The sequence below is a fragment of the Sphaerodactylus townsendi genome, linkage group LG16 (assembly GCF_021028975.2).
Source record: "Sphaerodactylus townsendi isolate TG3544 linkage group LG16, MPM_Stown_v2.3, whole genome shotgun sequence".
In the NCBI taxonomy this organism is placed as follows: Eukaryota; Metazoa; Chordata; class Lepidosauria; order Squamata; family Sphaerodactylidae; genus Sphaerodactylus; species Sphaerodactylus townsendi.
In genome coordinates this window covers 17,694,983-17,718,251 of record NC_059440.1, presented here as the reverse complement: position 1 = coordinate 17,718,251, position 23,269 = coordinate 17,694,983, and the positions used below count along the sequence as shown (strand labels likewise).

The 23,269-nt window shown below is 57.1% G+C and overlaps 1 protein-coding gene across 1 annotated transcript; it reads right to left on the bottom strand.

Annotated features, from left to right (window-relative positions):
- Positions 1-290: 290 nt before the first annotated feature.
- Positions 291-22,924, bottom strand: LOC125445523 (merlin-like). Its single transcript, XM_048518606.1, has 11 exons — positions 22,632-22,924; positions 21,150-21,266; positions 18,607-18,732; positions 15,888-16,018; positions 6,892-7,075; positions 5,559-5,776; positions 5,283-5,388; positions 4,311-4,426; positions 2,424-2,583; positions 1,746-1,925; positions 291-816 (listed from the first exon to the last, which is right to left on the bottom strand). The coding sequence occupies exons 2-11, from the start codon at positions 21,237-21,239 to the stop codon at positions 781-783; spliced, it is 1,347 nt and encodes a 448-aa protein (XP_048374563.1). The 5' UTR covers positions 21,240-21,266; positions 22,632-22,924; the 3' UTR covers positions 291-780.
- Positions 22,925-23,269: the final 345 nt, after the last annotated feature.

The following is a 23,269-nucleotide window of genomic DNA, read 5'->3' as shown; positions in this document are numbered from 1 at the left end:
ACAACTGGGCAACAAATAGGAGACCAAGGTCCCTTGGGTTTAAAAAAAGAATGCAACAGCATATTTTTCTTGTTAAGTAGCGGCATGCCAACAAAACCTTGTTGATTTTCCTTTCTACAGCCACTTACTTTTGTGACAGTGTACAAGCCTTAGTTCCATGTTGTAGGGTGGAATACAAATCTACTCCAGGAGGCTGATGTTAATTCAGTATAATGGATTCAATGCAAGTGTTGTTCTGTTGGGTTTAGTTTCCTTTGGGCTTTTTAAAATTTTCTATCTTCAAAGCTCACTCAGGTCAAACATATGAACTTTTATTTTAAAGCACTGTCGTAACAAATGGAAGAATTATTTACAAACATGAATCTTAGCAAACGTAAAACTCTTTAAAAACAAACAAACCGCACACGTCTTGAAACCTGCAGGACCGAATGCTGCTCTGTTAGGATAAGGTGGGTGAGCTGACTTGCTTCAAGGGACGTCGTCAACGCTAAATTGGGCTGGATCGGGACCACGACATGTAGAACTGTTTGCATTTGTTCTTACTGGAATACAGACACTTAAATGCACAGCGTTCTGGCAGACATACCCCAGTAGGAATATCACATAACAGCACTGTTCAAACTGCAAGGTGAGGCAGATCAGACGAGCGGTTCGAAAACCATTACCCGCTGAAACATCTGGAAAAGACTCTTGTGCGAATGAGAGCACTTTGAACAAACGGAGCCTTTCCATTTTCGGTCCATAAATGTTTATTGTGCCTCTCAAGGAGTCGCCAGATCTTCAGATGTAGATCACATCTGTTTTATGCTGCTGAACCTGTGTAGAAAAAGCAAGCAGAAATTGAGGAAGAAGAACGTTTTCTCGACCTTTGAAAAGCAGACAGCATTTGATTTGGGAATATGAACATCTCCCCAAAGTCACTGATGTATATTGATGTATATCTTCTGGAAATGTAGAAGTCATAGGAATCTACTGGGGTTTTTTAACATATAACACAACATGTATAACAAGTACAGTAAATAAGAGATATTATAACAACCCATAAAATGCACAAGGAAATATGATCTCATTGTCTTATTGCACCAAAATATAATAAGTACTAAATAAATTCATCTGAAACTTTTTTGGAGTGGGAAAAATTCTAGGAAAAAGGAATCAAACTGCTTAATTTATAAATTAATCAACATAACATTGCATTATTTGGCATATTTATAGAATGTAAAGGTATAAATGTCTTCATTTCATACCAGGGAAATTATATGTATCTTAAGCTTGACCATTGTGAGAGACAGGAAAAATAAAAACACATTCTGTAGTAAACAAAATAAATATATTGTTTGTACAGAAACACCCGTGCAGTCACAAGAGGGCTGCCAACATTTAGACACTGTGAAGCATTTATACCACATTAATTGTTGCTAAAATGATTTACATTTAAAACAAAAAATTATGAAAATATTGTATATGTCTAGTAAAACCTTGTTTTTCCTTCCAAGGGGAAAAAAATTGGGAGCTTTTTTCAGTGCTCCCCCAAATTTTGCAATTTGTCTCCTTGATAATTTGAAAAAAGCCTTTTCTGGGCCTTCAAAACACTAAAAGCAGACATAAGAACAGGGTACAGATTGTATAGTTCTGGTCTTATCAACTTGAAAGATGATAGTGCTGGAAACATTGCACTGGAATGCAGAGATATTGATTGGTGAACAGACTGTTCTTTGAACTGGGATAATCAAAAACCTAGTTACCTTGATTTGCTTTCTGGTTCCTGTCCCCACATTTCCAGCCACCAACAAATCGGTCTGAAAAGAGGGTTTTTCTATTGGAGTTCCAAGTGCTGTATTGTCCGCATTTAGCGGATGCATCAAGAAAGGTTGCTGAAGGCTGTCCAAAAGATTTGGCTCAAAGGCTGCGATCCACGAAGGAGTCTTAAAAGAATACATGAGCCAGAAGTTAGCTTCATTTCAACTCAAAAGTACATTTACATTGCAAATCTGAATTGGTGTGAAGCCAATTTAACTGTCATGTCTCCATGCTTCCCCCTCCCCAAAGTATCTTAGGAGCTGTAGTTTCCTGAAGGCACTAAGGACTCTTTTTGTGATGGGAAAATCAGCACCATTATCCCAAATTCCACGGGAGCTCTGAAAGTATTTGACTGGCCACTATTGAAGGCAGAGTACTAGATTAGACGAACCCTTGGTCTGGTCCCACACCCTTATGCTCTAATAATGCTGCTTAGTTCTTAGGTTTTAATGATTTTAGTATTTTATGTTGTTGATTGCTGTCTATGTAACAGCCATGTTGGAAGCCGCCTTGAGCCCTTCGGGGATAGGCGGCCTATAAGTTTAATAAAATAAAATAAATAAATAAAATAAAATAATAAAGAATTAATTTTTTAAAAATGGTTAGCTTGACTGCATTTAAACCTTGTATATTTTCTGCGAGTATCGATCCAAGGATCCAAACAGTTTATTCCAACGTGAGTGAAGCCCAGCCTGTTTCTCCTCAAGTTTCAAAGCATGGATTTCTGACTTGAGTTCTTTTAGTCGATCTTCGAACTTCCGGCTCTTATCAAGGTAATCTAACCTGTTGGTCACAGAAAAGAAATCAAGGAATGGACACAGTATAAAAATCACGATCAAGTGCACCCTATACTTCAGATTTGCTGCATAGGCACATAGACATTGGTATCTAGATGGGGAATGGCTCAGTTTAGATACTGGCTCAGTTTAGACATGAAAAAACAAAAGGTGCACAGAGACTCTTCAAATATATAAACAACATTTATTTGAGGATCTTGATGCATTTCACGACAAAACGCTTCCTTTGGCTTGATCCCCAAGGAAGCATTTTGATGCAAAATGCATCGACATCACTGAATAAATATTGTTTACATATCTGAAAATTCTCTGTGTGCCTTTTGTTATGTTTTGTTTTCACCTTTTCTGGTGCAGCCCCCCTGGGCAATTCTTCAGCTTAGACATCACAAACGGCCATGGTTTGTTTTAACTTTGGTTAGTTCCTGAAAACTAAGGTTCATTCTTTCTGTAGGCTCAGAAGACATCACCACAGAACAAGACAGAATGTCTGAATCCATACAACACCTGAAATTGACTAAGGCCCCTTCCGCACACGCAAAATAATGCGTTTTCAAACCACTTTCACAACTGTTTGCAAGTGCATTTTGCTATTCCGCACAGCTTCAAAGAGCACTGAAAGCAGTTTGAAAGTGCATTATTCTGCATGTGCGGAATGAGCCTAACCGTCAAAAATAACTCAACTTCATATTCTTGTCTGATAGATCCTAATCAAGCACTATTAGTAGTGTGGCCCACATTCAGACAACTAACCTTGAGTACTTCAACCACGTTTTTATGCCATTTTTAACAGCACCACTCAGTTTTGCATTGCAACAAAAAGTGACCTCTAGGTGTCATTTCCAGACTCTGCTCCAAAGCAATTGTTAGTGTGCCTTATGAAGATCCTATGAAATACTTCTGGGTGAGCACATAGAACTACCCAACAGGCTGCCCACTGCATCTCTGCATGATTCTCTGTTTCCTTCATACCAGGTTATTCTGGGGCAGATAATCCTTTTGTAATTTTTTGTACTGAAGGGGATAAGTGCATTCAATCACTTCTCCTCTTGGCTCACAAGTTCAAGGATTCCTTTTCCCCCACTCCATGGTCTTGAACATCTCCCAATTCTGCTACTAGAGGATAGTCCTACCCAGAGGTGGAATCCAGCAGGTTCTCACCAGTTCCCGAGAGTTGGTTACTAATTATTTGTGTGTGCCGAGAGGGGGTTACTAATTGGGTCTGCTTTTCCATTAGGTCCAAAAATCATAAAGTCCTGTTGTTTCCTATGTGGCTGGTTAGCGAAGGTAGAAAACGGGATAATTCTCCCTGTTGGGCTGTTTTAAAAACATGTTTTAGTAATATGGTAAAGTTTCTTGTTTAAGGAAAGCATCCTTCTTTTCATTTCTAGAAACCAAATTAAGTATTTGAAAGTATTAAGTATTTGACAGGCAGTCAATTAGAGGAGAAGTAGTTGTTTCTGTTGGCAGTAGATGATAGGACTTGCTATAATGAGTTTAAATTATGGACAGAAAGATACCAGCTGGAAATTAGGAACTATTTTTTTACAGTAAGTTTTTTACAGTAACCGAGAAATTATTAACGCCCCGCCCCCGGAATGCCCGGCCACGCCCCCGTCGTGCTCCGCCCAGCCCCATTGGCACTACGCCACTGTTTGAATCCCACCACCATGGGAACCTGTTACTAAAATGTTTGGATCCCACCACTGGTCCTACCTCTCTCTTTCAATCTCCAAGGAGAGCCTCTTCAAGTCGATGTCTCTTAAGTCCAGCTTTACACCTCCTTTGTCAGCACTGGCATCTCTGGTGCCAGCCGTGAAGGCTGGGGGGCACTTAGTGGGAAAGAGTAAGAGGAGAATTATATGGTTATTTATTTATTACATTTGCACACTGCTTTTCAGCTATAGGGGAGGAAAGTTCTCTCAATAAAGAAATCAGTACCAAAAGACACTGGGCCTTTCCCCACTTACCGTAAGCCCCGCGCTACTTGAGGAGAGTAGCACGGGGTTCCTCCTCCCTCCCCACGGCAGGGGTGGCCACAGCGCAGCCTTACACGCCCGGACGCTATGCTGCTGTCAGGGCAGCCTCTTAGCGCTGCTGGTATCCCAGAAGGCGCTTCTTCCGAACGGCGCCTTTTGACGACCCCGCACAGACCGCAGGGTCGTGGGGACACCTGGGCGCGCGCCTGGGATGCCGCGCGCTGAGAGCAGCGCGCGGGGGGGGGATGGAAGGGAGTGGGGAAAGGCCCACTAAATCACCACAGGAATAACTCTATCAAAAGCAATCTTTAAATCATAATACAGCAGAAAGAAAACAATGACATGCTATTTTCTGCCTGTTATTAGTTACATAACAAAAGATCTGTTTTGGAGATCTTTGGTTGCCTTCTTGAAGACATTCTTATTACTTATTTTACCGCAACAGACTAATATGACTATCCCACTGGAATTTATCCCAGGGTTTCATAAGCCTAAAAAGAAGAAAAAGAAGAGTTTTGGATTTATACCCCCCATTTCTCTCCTGAGACTCAAGGTGGCTGACAAGCTCCTTTCCCTTCCTCTCCCCACAACAGACACCTGGTGAGGTGGGTGGGGCTGAGAAAGATCCAAAGAACTGTGACATCCTTGATTTTTCACGAGGCTTTAACCTAGCGTCGTTTGCTGGTGTAGATGTTCCACGCTAACTCACAGGAAAATGATTAAGCTTGTCGACATCCAGGAGTTTCCGCTTGACCTTTTCTTCAGCTTCCTTCGCATCCTGCAGGTCCTGTTTCAAATGCTCAGTTTCTTTGGCCCTGCCAAACCAAACCACTGTCATGAACGGTCAGGCTCTCGACTTCAAGCAGCTCCTAAAATCCCCCACATCCCGTTTTTCCCCCCATTTTAAGTGCTTTTCTGCAGCACTTTGCCAGAGCTCCATTGCCGGTTGAGCCGGTTGAGCCCACCTGCCCAGTAGCTGGATTACCTGCGGTCCGACTCTTTCACCAACTGCATGGCGATGAGCTCTGCCTCCCGCATCTTGTGCTCCATCAGGCGCTTCTCTTCCTGGGTCTTCTGGGCCGCCAACTCTAGCCTTTGGCGTTCCTGCTCGGCCTCAGCCGCGTTCTGCGCCAGCAGCTTCGCCTCGTCCTCTGCAATTTGGGCCTTCTCGGCCAGCAGCTCCGCGGCTGCCTCCGAACGGCGCTGAAGAGGGATTGAAAGGGGACAGTGGTGCCCGTTAGTATTTAAACCAATTCTGAGATTTTTATTTTAAACAATGCTTTCAATGGCTGGGATGTTTTGCTATTGCTGAAGGCAAATTGAATTTGTAAATTTTTTCTGAAAGTGACTTTAAGTTGTTAATGCCAGCTCCAATTGGGAAATTCTTGGAGATTTGGGGGTGGAGCCTAGAAAGGGCGGAGCTTACGAAGAGGAGGGACTTCAGTAGAGTATAAATGCCATAGCATCCACCTATCTAAGCAGAGGTGAATCCTGGCAAAAGGGGGCAGGAGGGGGGCTTGCTCCCCAGGCATTACTCACCTGGGTCACGGAGTGGGGGGGGGGCATTTGAACACCTGCCCCCTCCCTTCTTCTCTGTCCCCCAGGCCAGGAATGCCACTACTGCCTATGACGGCGCCACTCGGATAGGTGGGATGGAGGAAAGTAAGCTGAATTTTAAAGGTACCAAAAGGGATTTTAGCTGGGGGGTGGGGGCAGTTCGGCCAGAGACTGGCCGCAGTTGTGGGGGGGGGGGTTGCTCAAGGAATGCCTTGGGCACTGTTTTTTAAAGCTATGTTACTCCAGCCAGAGTCTCTGTCCCGAAGAGCCAGTCCTTATATAGCAAAGCAAAAAAGAACGGTAAGGATTTTTTGCAGTCTTTTTGGAAAAGGATTTTTTTTTAAATTATGGGACATTGTGAAGATATCATGAAGTCATTCAGTGACCTGGGAATGACAGGCCACGTGTATACTGTTGAATGTTAATTTGTTGTTGTAGGCTGGCAACCCTCATTCCAGCGCCAAAAGGCAATATAGGTGGTAGCCACCTAACTGAACAGCTCACCCTGCTGAGCAGATGTAGTATCACTTCAAGTTACGTGAGGCTCCATTAACCCAGAGCATAGGTGTCAAATTCCCGGTCCTCCAGATGTTATGGACTACAGTTCCCATCATCCCCTGCCAGCATCATGCTGGTAGGGGGTGATGGGAACTGTAGTCCATAACATCTGGAGGGCCGCGAGTTTGACACCTGTGACCGAGAGCATCTTCAAGGCCCAGTTACCATGGCAGCCTCTGCTGCCTGGTCCCAGTAAGGCTCACCAGCGCCTCAGTGGCTTGTCTAGCTTCATCTTCCACCTCAAACAGGCGCCTTTCCAGCTCCTCCTTGGCTCGCTCAGCCTCTTCGCGCAGCTGCGTCTCCCTGGCCAGACGTTGGTGCTCCATCTGCAAAATCGTAACATTCAGGCATAGTCGTGCACGAAAGCCCAGTTTAAACAAGACAGTCCTAAGAGTTCAAAGCTCCACAGGTGAGTCTCGTGTTTAAAACAATCTTTGCTCACCATAGCATAAGGACTAGCTGTTTACATGGAATGATCAGGTTCTCATCAGCATCCACCCAATGTCAAGTGTTGCCAACCTCGCTAGGCTTGGAGATCACCTGGAATTAGGACCGATCTCCAAACGACAGAGCTTAGTTCCCCTGGAGAAAATGGCTGCTTTGGAGGGTGGACTCAAGGGCATTACAGCTCACTGATGTCCCCCCCCCTCCTCTCCAAACTCTGTCCTCCCCAGGCTCCACCCCCAAATATCCACGTTTCCCAACTCTGAGCTGGCAGTCCTGGCCTCTAGAGTTGTTAACCTTCAGCTGGTGTCTGGAGATCTCACAGTGGTGGCAAACCTTTGGCACTCCAGATGTTGTGGACTACAATTCCCATCAGCCCCTGCCAGCATGGCCAATTGACCATGCTGGCAGGGGCTGATGGGAATTGTAGTCCATCCCCCCCCCCCCACACCCCCCCCACCCCACCCCCCCCCCCCCCCCCCCCCCCACCACCCCACCCCCACCACCCCCCCCCCACCCCCCCCCCACCCCCCCCACCCCCACCCCCCCCCCCCCCCCCCCCCCCCCCCCCACCCACCCCCCCCCCCCACCCCCCCCCCCCCCCACCACCCCCCCCCCCCACCCCCCCCCCCCCCCACCCCCCCCCCCCCCCACCCCCCCCCCCCCCCACCCCCCCCCCCCCCCACCCCCCCCCCCCCCCACCCCCCCCCCCCCCCACCCCCCCCCCCCCCCACCCCCCCCCCCCCCCACCCCCCCCCCCCCCCACCCCCCCCCCCCCCCACCCCCCCCCCCCCCCACCCCCCCCCCCCCCCACCCCCCCCCCCCCCCACCCCCCCCCCCCCCCACCCCCCCCCCCCCCCACCCCCCCCCCCCCCCACCCCCCCCCCCCCCCACCCCCCCCCCCCCCCACCCCCCCCCCCCCCCACCCCCCCCCCCCCCCACCCCCCCCCCCCCCCACCCCCCCCCCCCCCCACCCCCCCCCCCCCCCACCCCCCCCCCCCCCCACCCCCCCCCCCCCCCACCCCCCCCCCCCCCCACCCCCCCCCCCCCCCACCCCCCCCCCCCCCCACCCCCCCCCCCCCCCACCCCCCCCCCCCCCCACCCCCCCCCCCCCCCACCCCCCCCCCCCCCCACCCCCCCCCCCCCCCACCCCCCCCCCCCCCCACCCCCCCCCCCCCCCACCCCCCCCCCCCCCCACCCCCCCCCCCCCCCACCCCCCCCCCCCCCCACCCCCCCCCCCCCCCACCCCCCCCCCCCCCCACCCCCCCCCCCCCCCACCCCCCCCCCCCCCCACCCCCCCCCCCCCCCACCCCCCCCCCCCCCCACCCCCCCCCCCCCCCACCCCCCCCCCCCCCCACCCCCCCCCCCCCCCACCCCCCCCCCCCCCCACCCCCCCCCCCCCCCACCCCCCCCCCCCCCCACCCCCCCCCCCCCCCACCCCCCCCCCCCCCCACCCCCCCCCCCCCCCACCCCCCCCCCCCCCCACCCCCCCCCCCCCCCACCCCCCCCCCCCCCCACCCCCCCCCCCCCCCACCCCCCCCCCCCCCCACCCCCCCCCCCCCCCACCCCCCCCCCCCCCCACCCCCCCCCCCCCCCACCCCCCCCCCCCCCCACCCCCCCCCCCCCCCACCCCCCCCCCCCCCCACCCCCCCCCCCCCCCACCCCCCCCCCCCCCCACCCCCCCCCCCCCCCACCCCCCCCCCCCCCCACCCCCCCCCCCCCCCACCCCCCCCCCCCCCCACCCCCCCCCCCCCCCACCCCCCCCCCCCCCCACCCCCCCCCCCCCCCACCCCCCCCCCCCCCCACCCCCCCCCCCCCCCACCCCCCCCCCCCCCCACCCCCCCCCCCCCCCACCCCCCCCCCCCCCCACCCCCCCCCCCCCCCACCCCCCCCCCCCCCCACCCCCCCCCCCCCCCACCCCCCCCCCCCCCCACCCCCCCCCCCCCCCACCCCCCCCCCCCCCCACCCCCCCCCCCCCCCACCCCCCCCCCCCCCCACCCCCCCCCCCCCCCACCCCCCCCCCCCCCCACCCCCCCCCCCCCCCACCCCCCCCCCCCCCCACCCCCCCCCCCCCCCACCCCCCCCCCCCCCCACCCCCCCCCCCCCCCACCCCCCCCCCCCCCCACCCCCCCCCCCCCCCACCCCCCCCCCCCCCCACCCCCCCCCCCCCCCACCCCCCCCCCCCCCCACCCCCCCCCCCCCCCACCCCCCCCCCCCCCCACCCCCCCCCCCCCCCACCCCCCCCCCCCCCCACCCCCCCCCCCCCCCACCCCCCCCCCCCCCCACCCCCCCCCCCCCCCACCCCCCCCCCCCCCCACCCCCCCCCCCCCCCACCCCCCCCCCCCCCCACCCCCCCCCCCCCCCACCCCCCCCCCCCCCCACCCCCCCCCCCCCCCACCCCCCCCCCCCCCCACCCCCCCCCCCCCCCACCCCCCCCCCCCCCCACCCCCCCCCCCCCCCACCCCCCCCCCCCCCCACCCCCCCCCCCCCCCACCCCCCCCCCCCCCCACCCCCCCCCCCCCCCACCCCCCCCCCCCCCCACCCCCCCCCCCCCCCACCCCCCCCCCCCCCCACCCCCCCCCCCCCCCACCCCCCCCCCCCCCCACCCCCCCCCCCCCCCACCCCCCCCCCCCCCCACCCCCCCCCCCCCCCACCCCCCCCCCCCCCCACCCCCCCCCCCCCCCACCCCCCCCCCCCCCCACCCCCCCCCCCCCCCACCCCCCCCCCCCCCCACCCCCCCCCCCCCCCACCCCCCCCCCCCCCCACCCCCCCCCCCCCCCACCCCCCCCCCCCCCCACCCCCCCCCCCCCCCACCCCCCCCCCCCCCCACCCCCCCCCCCCCCCACCCCCCCCCCCCCCCACCCCCCCCCCCCCCCACCCCCCCCCCCCCCCACCCCCCCCCCCCCCCACCCCCCCCCCCCCCCACCCCCCCCCCCCCCCACCCCCCCCCCCCCCCACCCCCCCCCCCCCCCACCCCCCCCCCCCCCCACCCCCCCCCCCCCCCACCCCCCCCCCCCCCCACCCCCCCCCCCCCCCACCCCCCCCCCCCCCCACCCCCCCCCCCCCCCACCCCCCCCCCCCCCCACCCCCCCCCCCCCCCACCCCCCCCCCCCCCCACCCCCCCCCCCCCCCACCCCCCCCCCCCCCCACCCCCCCCCCCCCCCACCCCCCCCCCCCCCCACCCCCCCCCCCCCCCACCCCCCCCCCCCCCCACCCCCCCCCCCCCCCACCCCCCCCCCCCCCCACCCCCCCCCCCCCCCACCCCCCCCCCCCCCCACCCCCCCCCCCCCCCACCCCCCCCCCCCCCCACCCCCCCCCCCCCCCACCCCCCCCCCCCCCCACCCCCCCCCCCCCCCACCCCCCCCCCCCCCCACCCCCCCCCCCCCCCACCCCCCCCCCCCCCCACCCCCCCCCCCCCCCACCCCCCCCCCCCCCCACCCCCCCCCCCCCCCACCCCCCCCCCCCCCCACCCCCCCCCCCCCCCACCCCCCCCCCCCCCCACCCCCCCCCCCCCCCACCCCCCCCCCCCCCCACCCCCCCCCCCCCCCACCCCCCCCCCCCCCCACCCCCCCCCCCCCCCACCCCCCCCCCCCCCCACCCCCCCCCCCCCCCACCCCCCCCCCCCCCCACCCCCCCCCCCCCCCACCCCCCCCCCCCCCCACCCCCCCCCCCCCCCACCCCCCCCCCCCCCCACCCCCCCCCCCCCCCACCCCCCCCCCCCCCCACCCCCCCCCCCCCCCACCCCCCCCCCCCCCCACCCCCCCCCCCCCCCACCCCCCCCCCCCCCCACCCCCCCCCCCCCCCACCCCCCCCCCCCCCCACCCCCCCCCCCCCCCACCCCCCCCCCCCCCCACCCCCCCCCCCCCCCACCCCCCCCCCCCCCCACCCCCCCCCCCCCCCACCCCCCCCCCCCCCCACCCCCCCCCCCCCCCACCCCCCCCCCCCCCCACCCCCCCCCCCCCCCACCCCCCCCCCCCCCCACCCCCCCCCCCCCCCACCCCCCCCCCCCCCCACCCCCCCCCCCCCCCACCCCCCCCCCCCCCCACCCCCCCCCCCCCCCACCCCCCCCCCCCCCCACCCCCCCCCCCCCCCACCCCCCCCCCCCCCCACCCCCCCCCCCCCCCACCCCCCCCCCCCCCCACCCCCCCCCCCCCCCACCCCCCCCCCCCCCCACCCCCCCCCCCCCCCACCCCCCCCCCCCCCCACCCCCCCCCCCCCCCACCCCCCCCCCCCCCCACCCCCCCCCCCCCCCACCCCCCCCCCCCCCCACCCCCCCCCCCCCCCACCCCCCCCCCCCCCCACCCCCCCCCCCCCCCACCCCCCCCCCCCCCCACCCCCCCCCCCCCCCACCCCCCCCCCCCCCCACCCCCCCCCCCCCCCACCCCCCCCCCCCCCCACCCCCCCCCCCCCCCACCCCCCCCCCCCCCCACCCCCCCCCCCCCCCACCCCCCCCCCCCCCCACCCCCCCCCCCCCCCACCCCCCCCCCCCCCCACCCCCCCCCCCCCCCACCCCCCCCCCCCCCCACCCCCCCCCCCCCCCACCCCCCCCCCCCCCCACCCCCCCCCCCCCCCACCCCCCCCCCCCCCCACCCCCCCCCCCCCCCACCCCCCCCCCCCCCCACCCCCCCCCCCCCCCACCCCCCCCCCCCCCCACCCCCCCCCCCCCCCACCCCCCCCCCCCCCCACCCCCCCCCCCCCCCACCCCCCCCCCCCCCCACCCCCCCCCCCCCCCACCCCCCCCCCCCCCCACCCCCCCCCCCCCCCACCCCCCCCCCCCCCCACCCCCCCCCCCCCCCACCCCCCCCCCCCCCCACCCCCCCCCCCCCCCACCCCCCCCCCCCCCCACCCCCCCCCCCCCCCACCCCCCCCCCCCCCCACCCCCCCCCCCCCCCACCCCCCCCCCCCCCCACCCCCCCCCCCCCCCACCCCCCCCCCCCCCCACCCCCCCCCCCCCCCACCCCCCCCCCCCCCCACCCCCCCCCCCCCCCACCCCCCCCCCCCCCCACCCCCCCCCCCCCCCACCCCCCCCCCCCCCCACCCCCCCCCCCCCCCACCCCCCCCCCCCCCCACCCCCCCCCCCCCCCACCCCCCCCCCCCCCCACCCCCCCCCCCCCCCACCCCCCCCCCCCCCCACCCCCCCCCCCCCCCACCCCCCCCCCCCCCCACCCCCCCCCCCCCCCACCCCCCCCCCCCCCCACCCCCCCCCCCCCCCACCCCCCCCCTCCCCCCCCCCCCCCCCCCCACAGCCCCCCCTGGACCCCCCCCCCCCCCCCCCCCCCCCCCCCCCCCCCCCCACCCCACCCCCCCCCCCCCCCCCCCCCCCCCACACCCCACCCCCCCCCCCCCCCCCCCCCCCCCCCCCCCCCCCCCCCCCCCCCCCCCCCCCCCCCCACCCCCCCCCCCCCCCCCCCCCCCCCCCCCCACCCCCCCCCCACAGCCCCTGACAGCATGGCCAATTGGCCATGCTGGCAGGGGCTGATGGGAATTGTAGTTCCTGAACATCTGGAGACCCGCAGGTTCCCTACCCCTGCTCTAGCCAAAGACGAGGCTAGTTAACCAGTATAAATCAGTATAAATCAGCTCCGAATAAACATGTATCAACCCACTGGCTCCAATCTTGGGGCTGATTCACACATTACATTAGGCACAGTACAGTAGTGGTGAACCTAAGGCACTGGGAATTGTAGTCCATGAACATCTGGAGTGCCATAGATTTGCCACCATGGCTAGGGCCATCACCAGGACTTTGCACCAGATGTATGAAGCGGGTTCTGCTTTCCAGATACGTGCAGGCACAACTGATCTCAACTGCAGTCACAGACACAAGCAGCTTTGGCTCTCCTGCCCAATTTTCTTGTCCTGAAATGGCCCCAGGGAGCTGCCATCTGCCTATGTGCGAAGTGAGAAACTTACAGGAAACGATAGCAATATGTATGGTTTCCTACCAGAGCGAGCAGAAAAACAATTCTGTGGGCTCATTTCAGGCTGCAAAGACTGGGGGAGGCTATGGCTGCTCCTGACTGCACATTGTGGCTTCTGACAGAATTGGGCCCACACAGCCTGACACAAAAACCTGATGCGTGGGGATGCCAAGCTCCAGGTGGGAGCTGGGGATCCCCAGAATTACAGCTCACCTCCAGAGTACAGAAATCGGTTCCCTGGATGAAATCAATACTTTGGAGGATGAACTCTACGGTATTGTATCCCGTAGAGGTCCTTTTCTTCCTCAGGTTCCATCTCCAAAACTCCAGAGGTTTCTCGACTTGGATCTGGCAACCCTGCCCTCTGGTCCCTGCCGGTGGCCAGGGATAACCTGGCAACCCTTCTCCTGCTAGAACTCTGTATCATATGAATCGGCCCTCAGCACTGCATCCCTGGACCCTGCAGGCTCTTCTTGTCATCTTGTTATGAGAGCCAGCGTGGTGTAGTGGTTAAGAGCAGGTGGATTCTAATCTGGCGAACCGGGGTTTGATTCCCCACTCCTCCACCTGAGTGGCAGAGGCTTATCTGGTGAACCAGATGTGTTTCCGCACTCCTACTTTCCTGCTGGGTGACCTTGGGCTAGTCACAATCCTCTCTGAACTCTCTCAGTTCTACCTACCTCACAAGGTGTCTGCTGTGGGGAGAGGAAGGGAAAGGAGCTTGTAAGCCCCCTTGAGTCTCCTTACAGGAGAGAAAGGTGGGGTATAAATCCAAACTCTTCTCCTTCTTTCCACCACTTTCCTGCCAACAGGACACAGCTTCTCCTGCTCCTACACCTTGTGCCAGCTTGCCCCACCACTCCCTTAAGCCTCTGGCTATCATTTCCTCCAGCCGTCAGCCTCCACCGCAGCACACGGTCTGTTGCTTGCCTGAGCACAGCAGGGCACGCTGCCTTGCCTCCCTCAAAGCCTGTGTCTGGTGTTCACAGCCTCCCACATGCTGGCAAACGAGTGCAGAAAGACAAGCAGAAACATCATAAAGGCGACGTGGGGCTGGGCGGGGGTTCCCACCACTTTCTGTACACCACAGATACCACCTTCTACTTATGACTGCTCCGTGGCAGCGAAGAGGAAGATGAAACTGAGCTGCCTGCAGTGAGACCAAAACATCTAAGCATAAGCACACCAGAATTTTATGGACGAAGCTTGAGAAGAACATAAGAACAAGCCAGCTGGATCAGACCAGAGTCCATCTAGTCCAGCTCTCTGCTACTCGCAGTGGCCCACCAGGTGCCTTTGGGAGCTCACCTGCAGGAGGTGAAAGCAATGGCCTTCTGCGGCTGCTGCTCCCGAGCACCTGGACTGCTAAGGCATTTGCAATCTCAGATCAAAGAGGATCAAGATTGGTAGCCATAAATCGACTTCTCCTCCATAAATCTGTCCAAGCCCCTTTTAAAGCTATCCAGGTTAGTGGCCATCACCACCTCCTGTGACAGCATATTCCAAGAGAAGGGGAAATAGATCCATGGCAGGGCCCCGGTTTGGCAAACAGAAGGTCCAAAAAGGTCTAGTGAAGGGGATCTCGGGCAGCAGGGAAGATCTGTCTTGGCTGAGACCCTGGAGAGCAGCTGCCTGTCAGAGAAGACAAGCTAAACAGATCAGTGCTTTGACTCAGCATAGAGTGGCTACCTGGATACGTGCAGCTTTTGCGTGCAGAAGGTCCCAGGTTCAATTCCTGGCATCTCAGCACATTACTGAATCAGGCCTTGGTTCATCAGCATGGTCTACTCAGGCTGGCAGCAGCTCTCCAGGGTCTCAGGCTGAGGTCTTCCACATCCCCCCACTACCTGATCCCTTTCAAGTGGAAATGCCAGGGACTGAAACCTCATACTAAGCCGCAGGGGCGTACCTGCCAGACTCAAAGAGCCATTTGGACCCGTTTTCCACGGGAAAACAAAAACACTTGGAGCCGCAAATAATTTTTTACATTTAAAATAAAGATAGCACTGTATATATTGGGGTTTTTTTACCTTTTGCTCCACTCATTCTGAGAAGCGCATGGATGCGCCCACCCTGCTGCCTGCAGGGTGGGCAAGGATGAAGCCGGCGGCTCAGCCTCGCCGGCTGCCAGGAAAGCACCCGCCCCGCTCTAACGGGGCGGGCGAGAGGGGAAGCCCGCAGGGTGGCCCAGCTGGCCGCGGGCAGTTGATGCGCCCGCCCTGCTGCCTGCAGGCGGGCAAGGATGAAGCCAGCGGCTCAGCCTCACCGACTGCCGGAAAAGCGCCCGCCCTGCTCAAACGGGGTGGGCGAGAGGGGAAGCCCGCGGCGCAGCCCAGCTGGCCGTGGGCAGTTGGTGCGCCTGCCCTGCTGCCTGCAGGGCAGGCAAGGATGGGGCTGGCGGCTCGGCTTGTGGAGCCGCAGTGCAAGGGCAGAAGAGCCGCATGCGGCTCTCGAGCTGCAGGTTCCCTACCCCTGTGCCAGAGGGACATGCAGGGTCACATGTCCCTGGGTGCCACCAATCTAATCGCATGGGGGTGTGTGCAAAAGCAACAAACAGTGTGAGTGAGGTGTGCATAAAACAATGGATCATACAGAGGTGCAGTGGGCAGCCTCCTCTGCGGATGACTGCTTTGAGCTCTCAGGACGCATTCAAATTCTTAATCAACTTATTTCTCAAGGCACAAAGTTTGGGAATGAGGGAAAAGCAGCAGCATCCAAAGTCCATGTTTTCTGGGGGACGAAGGATTGCCCAGCAATAAACGTTTGAGCAAGGCGAGTCAAAAATGGAGGATGTCATCGACAACTTCAAAACCAATTTTAAGGAAAAGGAATACCTTCTGACCTGCAGGAAGAAAAGGTGCTGGGTGATCTCTTGCAGAAGCTCCTCTTCAACTTTCTCAGGGTAGAATTTAGCCAGGAAGCGAAAACTAACTGGATCTTCTTTGGGGATTTCCTGATCTAAAACCTTGTGGAGGGGGGCGGGGGAGGAAAAGAACAGCATCAGCCAAGCACCAGGGCGGGGCTGCAAATGTATGCAGAGTGGTTGCTCTTTCCAGTGTCATCTCAGACACAAAATACCCAGGTAGCTCTGAGCCAGCCATCTGTTTGCTTTCCTCAGACTTTCGACCTATTTGGAATATGGAAATAAGAAGATGGCTCTTCTTTCCTGCTGTTTTAAGAAGTGAGAAAATAGAGGCTTGATGAAAGCCACCCAGTGAGGTGAAATTTGTACAGATTTTCACACCAGCTGCCTAAAGCACTTCTGAATCTCTCCCCTACAGTTGGCGTCAGCGGGCACATGCGGAAGGTAGCAGTGCTGTTTTAAATGCACTAAGACAGGGGTCCCCACCAACACACTTTGGTCCCTGCCACATATGCAGAATAACACACTTTTAATCCACTTTCACAATTGTTTGCAAGTGAATTTTGCTATTTTGCACAGTAAAATCCAGCTGCAAAGTGGATTTGCATGTGCAGAAGGGGCCTTTCTGGTGCTCTCCAACTGTTTAGGATTAGCAAACACCACTCACCAGCATCAATTCCCTGCCAGCTGGCAGGGGCTGATGGGAACTGTAGTCCATAACATCTGGAGGGCCACGAGTTTGACACCTATGGTTTAGGACAGTGGTGGGGAATCTTTGGCACTCCAGATGTTATGGACTACAATTCCCATCAGCCATGCTGGCAGGGGCTGATGGGAATTGTAGTCCATAAACATCTGAGTGCCAAAGGTTCCCGCACCACGGGTTTAGGACAAAGGTGTAAGCTCGGCCCTCCAGATGTTATGGACTACGGTTATCACCCTGCCAGCTGGCGGGGGCTGATGAAACTGGCGGACCTGCCCTCTGGAGAACGATTACCTATAATTTAAGTTGCAGTGGTGGGGAATCTTTAGCACTCAGATGTTATGGACTGCGATTCCATCAATACATGCACTGGCGGGGGCTGATGGGGTGGCAGTCCCACCGCAGGTTTAAGATATAAAATTGATGGAACCTGGTTGGGCTTTTGCCCATTAATGCTTCCGACTGACTATTGGAGATTCGACAGGCTGTGTGGATTATTTTAAATGTTCCTTTGGCAGCAGTTGCCCCCGCAGGCCAAGAGCCTACACTGTGTTACCTCAAGTTAAACCATGGCAATAATGTTGTGACTAGCTTTGCTTCCCGGGGCAGCCATTTTGCAACAGCCATTTTGATGATGCTGAGCCCACGGTGCCATGTCAGAACCCCAAATGTGCCCGCAGTCTCAAAAAGGTTGGCAAACCTCACACTAGGACCAGGCATTTAAATAAATTCAGAGCAACAAAGGACTTGCGATCGTGTTTCAGCCTTCCCGTGTTGGTTGCATCATTGTGGAATCAGATGCTTTCCATTTCAAGCGCATTTATAGCTTCCTCCCCACTAGACTTCTTTCCATATCCTCCCATCTCTCCTATAGGAAAGTTCTTGTCAATTTCCCTTAAGTGTTCTCCGTTCCTGGGCATTTGGTCAGTTTCACCAAAGGAGGGTAGTTAACAAAATGCCTTTTGTGGTAAAGGGTTAAAACATGTGACAAGGACAGAGAAGAGCCGGGTTCAAATCCACGCTCTGCCATGAAGCTCCCAGAGCGATCTTGAACCAGCTTTCCAGCCTGACCTACTTTAAAGTGTTGTTGTGGTATTCAACTGTGTGTTTCCTTGAGGGAAGGGAGGAATTAAGAATTAGACAGGCAGGCACTAGAGCTGACTAGGAGGATAGATGCAGAATTCCATGGGAGTTGCAGGACTATATGGGCCAGCAGAGAAGGGAGAGTCATCTTATGCACCGTCAGGTGGGGATGTCCCATTTAAAATGGGACAGTCATAATTTGTGTGAGGCAGGAAGACACATAAGAAAGCATTTCCAGAGTGCCAGTGAAAAGGGACCTAAGACCAGACTGGACAGCCAGCATGGTGGAGTGGTTAAGAGCCAGGTTTGTTTCCTCCACATGAAGCAGAAGAAGAGTATGGATTTATACGCTGCCTTTCTCCCCCATAAGGAGACTCAAGGCAGCTTACAAACTCCTTTCCCTTCCTCTCCCCACAACAGACACCTTGTGAGGTAGGTGTGGCTGAGAGAGTTCCAAAGAACTGTGACCATCCAAGGTGGGATGTAGGAGTGGGGAAACAAATCTAGTTCACCAGATAAGAGTCCACCACTCACGGGGAGGAGTGGGGAATCTGCAGCGACTCTGATCTGGTGGATCAGGGCTGCTTCCCCACTCCTCGTAAGAAGTCTGCTGGGTGACCTTGGGCTAGTTACAGTTCTCTCAGAACTCTCCCAGACCCACCAGTTTCACAAGGTGTCTCTTCTGGGGAGGAGAGGAAGGGAAGGTGATTGTAAGGCGCTTGGAGACTCCTTAAAGGTAAAGTGGGGTATAAAACCAAGCTCTTCTTAATTTCACACTCCTTTTTCACAGCTCATTTTCGCAGTAGCTTTGCTGAGCCAGCTCTCTTTTAAAGAGATAACAATACTCAGATTTCACTTTCTGTCTGGTAAATGGTATTAATCTGAACACAGGTGGTCCCCAAACCTTTTTATCCGTCTTCAGCCAGGTGAGCATCCCTTTGATGGTGTACTGCAAGCCAAAGAACCACGTTTCCCTTAGACCCAACGCACGACAGACCTGGTCAAATAAATCTTTCCCCTTCCACTTTATCTGGGAATGACAAGACAGAAAACGAAGAAATATTTATTTAAAAGCTTGGCAGTGGCTGTACAGCTAGCAGTATACTTTTTACATGCCAAGCCAGTGTACTGCAGCAGTTTAGTATACTTGATTAGGACAGAGGCAGTCCTGATTCAAATCATTCTGCACTGAAGCTTACTGCACAGCCTTGGATCAGTTATTCTCTGTTAGCCTACCATACAGGGTTGTTGTATGGGCGAAATTGAAGAGAGAATCTTCTTGAGCTTTGTGGAGGAAGTGTCAAATAGACATGAAATAAATTTAAAAGCACGCCCTGTTTTTCTCAAACGTTGCCAGAGCCCAGGGCTATGCGCATGCCACATTTCAATGCAAGCCCAGCCTATGGCCCCATTCGCAAAACTCAGTTTTTTAAAACAAATCCAGTTGATTAATAGAGACACCTGACATTCTAATTAAAAGATTCCGATATTACAAGGTAATGTTGGGGGGGTTCTTTGGTAAACAGTTCTAATTTATTCCACAAGCGAGGGGGGAATGTGATGCCACAATATGTTCAGGTAGATACAAATGCATCTAGTAAAATAAAACGTTTTATATCAATTGTGATAGATATCGATCCTTTCATTCAGTGACACAGAAGTAATAATACATTGCTATATTCCATGTGTCTCTCCCCTCTCTTTTTAAATATAATATCTTCATATTTCTGAGGAATGGTGGCCAAGACTTCATCGCCTGGATACAAAATGTCTTCACAAAGCGGAATTATCAATTGTGTTATATATCATTGCGTTTATACAAGGGGAAAGGTGTACCACTTTGGGTCAGATCAGACAATACAATACATGTGATGGGTCAGGGAAATCCCATGACTGTATTACATGGCGCCTCAAACAAAATGTATCCAGAGGAGGGCAACCAAAATGGTAAAAGGTCTGGAATCCATGCCGTATGAGGAGAGACTTAGGGCCTTTCCCCACTCGCTTCCATCCCCCTATGCCGCACGCTGCTCTCAGCGCGCGGCATCCCAGGCACGCGCCCAGGCGTCCCCACGACCCCGCGCTCTGTGCGGGGTCGTCAAAAGGCGCCGTTCAGAAGAGTGTCTGGGATGCCGCGCGCTGAGGGGCGCGACAGCAGCAGCTTCGGGGCGGCTGCGCTGTCGCCGCCCCTCTCAGTGGGGAGTGCCGAGGGACCCCACGCTACTCTCCTCAAGTAGTGCGAGGTTTAAGGGAAGTGGGGAAAGGGCCTTAGAGAGCTGATTATGTTTAGTTTGGTGAAGAGAAGGTTAAGAGGTGACATGATAGCCATGTTTAGATATTTGAAGGGACGTCATGTTGGTGAGAGAGCAAGTTTGTTTCCTGCTACTCCAGAGGACCAGGAGTAATGGGTTCAAGGTGAAGGAAAAGAGATTCCACCTAAACATCAGGAAAAAACACCCTGACAGTAAGGGCTGTTCGACAGTGGAATGCACTATCTCAGACTGTGGTGGAGTCTCCTTCTTTGGAAGTTTTTGAGAGAGGCTGGATGGCCATCTATCAGGAGTGCTTTGATTATGGGTTCCTGCATTGCAGATGGTTGGACTTGATGGCCCTTGGAGTCTCTTCCAACTCTGTGATTCTAAATAAAGAATATGCCAACCCACCCAGCCAAACCAATTGCTCATTGAGAAGAAGTTAGGGCAGAACTGTGACTCCTCCAGGGATGCAGCAGACAGCCTCTCTCTAGAAAGAGAGGCAGCAATGGTTAGCGTTTCAGACTAGGGTATGGGAGACTTGAATTTGAATCCCCGCTCTGTTGTGAAAGCTGGCCAGATGACCTTGGGCCAGTGACTTTCTCAGCCTAACCTACCTCACAGGGTTGTTGTGTCAATAATATGGGGAGGACAACCATGTAAGTTAGTCCCCACCCCCACCCCCCACCCCGAGGAGAAAGGCAAAGTATCAATGAAGAAAATGAATAAAAGTAATCCTGCCACATCAGGAAGGATGGTAAACAACCTAATTGTATTCAACGCAGAGGCACAGGAGTGACTTACTCCCTAGCAGGACCAGACTGAAAGGAAGCAAAATCAGAGCAATTCCTCTTGCAGAGACAGCAGCCTGTCTCCAACAAGGGTGGATCCTTTATTCTCATAATTTATTCATTGTGGCACAGTAATGATTCTTTCATAGGGCACAGCTGGGAAGTGGGCAGATTTTAAGTGTGGAAAGCTTTTTAACGTACCGCTCTGCAAATACACAAAACATATTGAAAACTAGCAAAAAAGAGGGAGCTCAGCCTATGATTATACGTAAGGAAACTAGCGTGTACGTCTGCCTATGTATACTCACACCAGCTGGATCATAGGCCAATTCAGCCATCATTACCCCATCAGTTCAACTTTAGAGGAAAACCTCATCCCTCGTTTCCGGAACAGAGAAACTCACCTCACAGTTGAACTCCATTTCGGCATCCATGGTTATCACCTTCACTTTAAAAGTCTTCGGCTGCTTCCTTTTCAGCCCCGTGATAGACATGTCTTTCAGCTGGCAGCAGAACCACACCTGGCGCCAAACAGAAGAACGAAGGCTTGGTGTTTCTACCTGGCAGAACGATTTAGCCCTTGCGGCTGCAAATATGTTTTTAGAAGCAGGTGAACAATGACTGGTTGAAATCTCAGAATGGCTGGGGGAGGTCTGCAGCAGTCAAGAGGATAGACTCCCTCGGTTAATATATTGGAAGACACATTTTCAAAGTCATCCCAAAGAACAAACGCCTTGGTTTTGAAGAAAACGGGCATTGCAGAATAAACACAGATTGCAGGTTGAGGGGGGGGGGGTCTTGTTGGTGGGAATTGGGTGGTGATTAAGGCATGCCAGCTCCAGGTTGGGAAATACCTGAAAATTTTGGGGGTGAAGCCTGAAGAGAGTGGGGTTAGGGGTGGGGAGGGATTATAATGGGGTATGACATCATCGAGTCCACCTTTCAAAGTGGCCATTTTCTCCAAGTGGACTGATTTATGTCACCTGGAAATTAGTTATAATATTGAGCAATCTCCAGTCACCCCCCTAGTAGACAACCGTAGCGAATTTGGGGCATTTAATCACATCTTTGTTTTCATCTGTGAAGTGTTGAGGGAACAGAGGGAGGAGAGGCAGGCTTTGAAAAGGATACCCTAGCCAGCTGTTGTGGGTTTTCCGGGCTGTGTGGCCGTGGTCTGGTAGTTTTTGCTCCTAACGTTTCGCTCACATCTACAGCTAGCATCTTCAGAGGTGTGTCATGGTAAGACGTGCGACTACCGTGACATGCCTTTGAAGATACCAGCCATAGATGCGGGTGAAACATGAGGAGAAAAAACTACCGGACCATGGTCACACAGCCCAGAAAACCCACAACCAGTCGATTCTGGCTGCAAAGACCTTTGACAATACTCCAGCGGATTATCACTGCCCAGAAGGCGGAGGTAAACAACAGCCTGCAACGACACAGCTGCCTGAAAGATCTCTCAGCATCTCAAAGGAAACGGCAGGAATGGGGAGCTGTGTTTGGAGAAGAGGGGAGGACACCAAACCACCATCGCTTTAAACGAGACCATGACAGCCGCTCTGCATCAATACTGGTTTCAATAGTAAGGTAGCAACACGAACACACCCTATACCAAGAACAGGGAAAAGTGTGTTGAAGAGAAGCAGGAATAGGAGTCACACAGCTTTTGCAATACTTCATTACTGCCTGCAAGTCTTTTTTACAATGTTCGCTTTTTGCGCCTCCAAGGCTGCCAGAGTCAAGCTCAGACATAAACATGATGCATGAAAAAAAGAGAATCCCCACATTAACAACATTTGATCATTTTATTTCTGTCCTTTTTCTGTGCAAATAATTCAGCTGTTTGAGTGAGCGATGCCCCCCCCCCCCGAAGATTTGCTTACCTCTCCTTTCCTGGAAGCTCAGAGGCTGTACCTGGAGTCCAGCTGGTTTTCTATTGCCTTCTTTGAATGAGGGAGCTCGAAGAAATAACCCTTAATCCTAAAGATGGCATGCTGTTGCCCATTTTCATCCCCATGCTGCAAAACAGCACCCCGGGGACAGTGGCCCTGCTTCCTTTGTTTGCTCCAAATGGCAGGCAGCGTGTGGGCTCAGCTGCCTTCAGAAATCAAAGCATTTACTTTCCCAGGTGATAGGCGGGCTGCCAGTCATTTCCTGCCTGGGTGCTTCCCCCAGTCTCCTCCCACAGCATCACCCTCCCTGGGAAGAAACACCAGAGGAAACATTTCTTTTCCTCCCCCTTTCCTTTTTCTCACTCCCTTTTCACAATGGACACAAGTCCTTGCGTGCTGCATCTATTGTCAAGGTCAACGACCAGCACAATTAAAATATAAACAAACAGCAGCGATTTCTAATGAACAGTCCTTTCTGGTTTACAAATACCAAAGGTCCCGCGTGAAAACTGACAGCTGAATGCAGAACTACTTCCCCAATAAAGCGTGAATAGATGTTGCGACTGGGCAAAATTGAGCAACCTGTTCCGGCTGTTTTATGATAAGGCAAGGCAAAAGTACAAAATCAT

Bases quoted from the DNA above. Each gene is read 5' to 3' on its own strand.
- LOC125445523 (XM_048518606.1), bottom strand. From the start codon at position 21,239: ATGTCTATCACGGGGCTGAAAAGGAAGCAGCCGAAGACTTTTAAAGTG. The intron at 16,019-18,606 runs GTTTGGGGACCA...CCCCTCCACAAG, and splicing joins GGCTGAAGACGGATAAAAAG to GTTTTAGATCAGGAAATCCC. The intron at 4,427-5,282 runs GTGAGTTAGCGT...TTTCCCACTAAG, and splicing joins ACAAGCTTAATCATTTTCCT to TGCCCCCCAGCCTTCACGGC.